Genomic DNA, 5,530 nt, shown 5'->3' with positions numbered 1-5,530 from the left:
GGTTTGCTAAGTATCTGTAACATGCATGCTAAGATTTGGTCTTGGTGATTGATGAACTGGTGAAGGGTAATGTTAGTTGATTATTTTTTTTTTGATTGTTGATTCCTGGGTTAATTTATATTGGAGTTGGAAGATAAGCTGAATGTCCTGCAAAACAAGCTAGTAAAAGTATTGTAGGAAGCTATCTTGCAGAGACATGGACATGGCAAGACATGTAACTGAGAGAAAAATCCTAAGATATACGGCAAAAAATCACCTTTTATATGAATAAAATAATGCATATGATACTCTCAAACTTAAATAGGCAAGAAAGGAACACGGATGATCCAACAAGTGGTCAGTTATTTGCAAAATCTAAAACCAATTTCATGAATGCTTAAGAAAGTTGATAAATCTTTTACGTAAATGGTAAATTCTGAAAAGCTATGATAAAAATCTTAACATTTAAAGGGAAATTGAGGGATATAGGGACGGTTTATTTAGAGGCAAAAAGTAATTTTTTGGCAGCCAACCAAAAAAACAAGCTGAAGATCCTGATACGACAATTTGGAAGTTCGTTTGTTGCCAGCCGACATTGAATTTCAGATAGGATAATAACCTCAAAACATTTAAAGGGAAATTAAAGGGACGGTTTATTTAGAGGCAAAAAGTAATTTTTGGCGGAAAACCAAGAAAACAATCTGAAGATCCCAATACGACAATCTGGAAGTTTTTTTGTTGCCATCCGGCATTGAAGGTGTTACCAGAGCTGACTCATATAAGTTGAAAATTATGTATTTTCTTCACAAATTTTGTAATACATGCACCAAAAAGTTTTCACCAACACATGTTGAGCTACAGACCCAAAAATTTGTTTAGTAAAGTTACATGCGAAAAGTATAGATTGTAAACAATAGAAATTTTAACTTTATGGAGGGGTGTAAATAGGAAACATAACAGTGAGAGGAATATAAATGGAAAATTAGATTTAGAATAGTCAAGAAAAAATATATATGAGGGAATTTAGAGTGTTATGTGTAAAATTATGCCCCTTCTATAATTGAAATTTTCAATGAATCGTGTATAATATTGTAGAATTTGTATGTAAGCACCATGCACGCCATGCAATTGGTAGTAAAGCGGGAGAGACATAAATTTATCATATTGTCCGATGTCCTCCTGCTTTTAATGTGCATGACGGGCAATAAGATTTGGTGTTACTCAGTCTACAACTTATAGTTACATAAGGTAGTATGTAGAAGAAAAGAAGTGGCGGAATGTGTGCAAGTGAGACAATTTTACCTCTGTTGATGTGTTGATGAGATGAGACAGATATTACAAGAAGGATATACACATAAAAAAGTAAAATTCGAGAATATTCAAGTATAGATGAAATACGCAGATGTGAGGGCTCTCTAATAGTCTAATCATAGAAAGTTTTTATTCATTTGATGAACCACAAGTACTATTGGATCATTCAGTAATGTTCCTCGTAATTTTCTCCCTAAAACGATGGCATCTGTATTAATGGTGGATTTAGCTCCAACAGCCAGTGAAAAGGTGGCAGTGTGACTTATACTACCTGTTCTGCCTCTTACTCTTAAGTGAGCCTGCTATAGATAGAAAAGAAAGTATTCTTAAAGGTAGATGTAAATGAATAAGTTATAAGTTCAAACATGTGGATGGCCAGACCAGTAGAGAAAACATTGTGGGGTGTAGAAACATAAACAACGATGTTGTCAAATATAAATCGTTAGATGGTTTGGCCCGTTGAAGCTAGTACTTTGGGAACATTATTCCTAGTTCCATGGTTCACATAACCTCATACTTTTTTGCTAGGATATAATAAAATGCGCGCAGAGAGACGTAAGTATGTTAGGAAAACTTTGTAGGGGTTAAGACGAAAAGGGGGAAAATCATAGGTCATGTGTACTAAAGCATGATTTTTCTGAGTTTAAAATTTATATGAATTTGATTCCTGAAAGTGATATTCGTGAACGCTATAATTTGATGATGAATTCAACAAATTAGGGATACTTAGTGTGCCCCTATAGGGTTAACATGTTACAATATTTAGTCCGTGTATCTTGAAGGTAGGGTAATTTTTTTGGGGCATTATTGCATTATTATTATTTTTCCATAATTGTTGTCTATTATGTGAAAATCACTTACTAGAGTTGAGATCAAAATATTAAAAAAAAATTACTTACCTTTTCTGCTTGTATTTATGGTGCTTTTCTTATATTCTGTGGCGGCAGATGGTGCTGGTGGTAAAGGAACGTGGGGCAAACTTCTTGATACCGATTCAAATTCACCCTGTGATCGAAAGGATCCAAATTATGACAGTGGCGAGGTATGAGGCAGTCTCGCATTTTCATCCCTTTCACTCTTTTATGCAAGGATGATCTGCCTACTTATTTGGGAAAACATTTGAAATTTGTAACAGAAGGCAAAATACGAGAACTCAGAATATCATATATATATTACTAAAAAGTATATGTATAATTGATATAATTTAATAAATGCATGTAAAATCAGACATAAAAGGAAGGACTAATAATGAAAAAAAATACCATTCTGGAATGCAATTGAAGCACTTGCCTCTGTGATTTATCTCTAGTTCAATTGGATTTGTTACTGTTTTTCCATATAATTGTTAATCATGCTACTATGTGGTATACTGTATCTAGAGACACCTAAATTTCCCTTCATGTGTAATAGTTTACATTTTGACTGTTCATGTGCTGTGGAATTATTTGGTAGCATGAATAATTTGTTTTATTTTTTTATTAATTTAATACTAAACAAAGTCTGACACAAGCTTTTTAACATTCTTTATACTAGGAACCTTATGACTTAGTTGGCACTGCTGTGCCTGCCTCTGTCGATGAGTATAAAAGGTTCATAGTGCCTATCATTGAGGAATATTTCAGCACTGGTGATGTGGACTTTGCAGCTTCTGATCTCAGAGATCTTGGTTCCAATGAGTACCATCACTACTTCGTTAAAAAACTCATTTCAGCTGCAATGGATAGGCATGACAAAGAGAAAGAAATGGCATCAGTTCTGCTTTCTGCTCTTTATGCCGATGTGATAAGCTCAGATCAGATCAGTCGTGGGTTTCTCATTCTCCTGGAATCCGCTGATGATTTGGCAGTCGATATACTAAATGCAGTTGACATCTTGGCTCTCTTCGTTGCACGAGCAGTTGTTGATGACATATTGCCACCCGCCTTCCTTAAAATAGCTAAGGGGTCACTTGCTGAGTCCTCGAAAGGACTTGAAATAATACAAACGGCCGAAAAGACTTATCTATCTGCTCCTCACCATGCTGAGCTAGTGGAACGACGATGGGGTGGAAGCACACATATCACTGTTGAAGAAATGAAGAAAAAGATTGCAGATCTGTTGAGGGAATATGTTGAAAGTGGAGATACAGTGGAGGCCTGTAGGTGTATCAGAGAATTAGGCGTCTCATTTTTCCATCACGAAGTTGTGAAACGAGCTCTAGTTCTTGCCATGGAGATCCGAACATCGAAACCCTTAATACTAAAGCTCTTGAAGGGTGCTTCTGATGAAGGCCTGATCAGTTCTAGCCAAATGACAAAGGGTTTCTCCCGGCTTTCTGATAGTCTCGATGATCTCTCTCTTGATATTCCCTCGGCAAAATCTTTGTTTGAATCGTTGGTGACCAAAGCTATATCTGAAGGATGGCTCGATTCTTCCTTTCTCAATCCCTCAGTTGGAGATGGAGACTTAAAAGACAACGAAGAATACGAGAAGGTGAAGCGGTACAAAGAAGAAGCCGTGACAATAATTCATGAGTACTTTCTTTCTGACGACATACCCGAGCTCATCCATAACCTCGAAGAACTTGCTTCTCCACAGTACAACTCTCTTTTCCTCAAAAAACTTATAACACTAGCTATGGACCGGAAGAACAGAGAGAAGGAAATGGCATCGGTTCTATTATCAGCGCTGACAATGGAGACCTTCTCTACTGATGATATTGTGAATGGATTCATATTGCTACTAGAATCAGCAGAAGACACTGCCTTAGACATCAAAGATGCCTCAGATGAGTTGGCTTTATTTTTAGCAAGAGCAGTGATTGATGATGTCATAGCTCCATTGAATTTAGGGGAAATCACAAGTAAACTACCACCAAATTGTTGCGGTAGCAAAACTGTTCGAATGGCAAGAACCCTAGTTTCAGCTCGACACGCAGGAGAGAGGCTTCTTAGATGCTGGGGAGGTGGGAGTGGATGGGCTGTCGATGATGCAAAGGACAAGATAACAAAGCTTCTAGAAGAGTACGAGTGCGGCGGAGATTTAGGCGAGGCTTGTCAATGCATTCGAGACCTTGGAATGCCATTTTTCAACCATGAAGTTGTGAAGAAAGCTTTGGTGATGGCGATGGAGAAGAAGAGCGACGAGAGGATTCTGGAGCTGCTTCAGCAGTGTTTTGGCGAGGGGTTGATCACCATCAACCAGATGACTAAGGGGTTCTCCAGGGTTAAGGATGGGATCGATGATTTGGCTCTCGACATCCCTGATGCCAAGGAGAAGTTTCAGAGTTATGTAGAGGAGTATGGTAAGAAAAAGGGTTGGTTATTACCCTCATTTTTGGAAGGTTAGCCAACCGTCGACGCAGTCACAAGTTAGAAGGTAAGCCAACCGTTGACGCAAGCGCAAGTTAGAAAGAAGCAGAAGTAGTTTGTGCAGTAGAAATGGGAGGAAGAAAGCAGTATGGGTTGCTTTCTTAATTGGAGATCAACATATGCAGATATTTTTTCTTTTTCTTTTTTCCCCGTTCCTTCGTTTACCATAATGCTCTTTTACTTTGGTGTAGTATAAGGGAAAAAATATGACTGTAATATTGTAGATAACTGGACTATTACCTGGACTCTCAGTTTAATAGAGGTTGCAGTGTGAATATTTGCGAGTTTGGCTGCAGTTTTTTTGGCTTCATTTGCGTGGAGTTATGCTATCTTATGTGCACAAATATTTTGTTGTGTTCGACTTCTGCGCATGTAGCAGAGCTAGAACAAACTCAGCTTTTGCTGATTTTATATGGCATCACTGTATTTCTTTCAGGTCATACATCATGGTACCTAATGGCATGTATGCATGTATCTAATGGCATTTGAATCATGAGCCCTGACATATTACAAAGAGCCACGTGTGACATGGTGGCTATCTAATAATATCTCTAATATTGGCCACTGTTTATATTTTGATGGCATGCATATTGGATTTGAGTTTGCTTTTTCTATCCATCTATGGATCAAATATCTCAATAAGTAGCATGTTTTGATTTGTCTTGATGTTAATTACTAGCCAATAAAAAAAACCATTCCTTGAAACACTAGTCAATAAAAAAAACCAAGTCTTTGGCCGCATAAAACTGCCCGAAACACTCTTTTCGTGAATTTACGTCCTCTCATCCTCACCTTTTATTAACTTCTTTTAGTATAAAAAGTAAATAATGTTAACCATTAGTTATTTAATGGATGATAGAACATCCCAACGGCTATAACCGCCAAAAACT

General features: G+C 37.3%; 1 protein-coding gene across 1 annotated transcript; it reads left to right on the top strand.

The window, feature by feature from the left end:
- LOC109825151 (programmed cell death protein 4-like) lies at window positions 2,187-4,935 on the top strand. The gene is made up of 2 exons (XM_020391892.1): window positions 2,187-2,332; window positions 2,824-4,935. Exons 1-2 carry the CDS (start codon window positions 2,207-2,209, stop codon window positions 4,615-4,617), a joined length of 1,920 nt encoding a protein of 639 aa, XP_020247481.1. The 5' UTR covers window positions 2,187-2,206; the 3' UTR covers window positions 4,618-4,935.

This window comes from Asparagus officinalis, chromosome 10, assembly GCF_001876935.1.
Source record: "Asparagus officinalis chromosome 10, Aspof.V1, whole genome shotgun sequence".
Classification (NCBI taxonomy): domain Eukaryota; kingdom Viridiplantae; phylum Streptophyta; class Magnoliopsida; order Asparagales; family Asparagaceae; genus Asparagus; species Asparagus officinalis.
The sequence above is the reverse complement of the archived record's forward strand: the minus strand, read 5'-3'. Positions and strand labels throughout refer to the sequence as shown.

Bases quoted from the DNA above. Each gene is read 5' to 3' on its own strand.
- LOC109825151 (XM_020391892.1), top strand. From the start codon at position 2,207: ATGGTGCTTTTCTTATATTCTGTGGCGGCAGATGGTGCTGGTGGTAAA. The intron at 2,333-2,823 runs GTATGAGGCAGT...TCTTTATACTAG, and splicing joins CAAATTATGACAGTGGCGAG to GAACCTTATGACTTAGTTGG.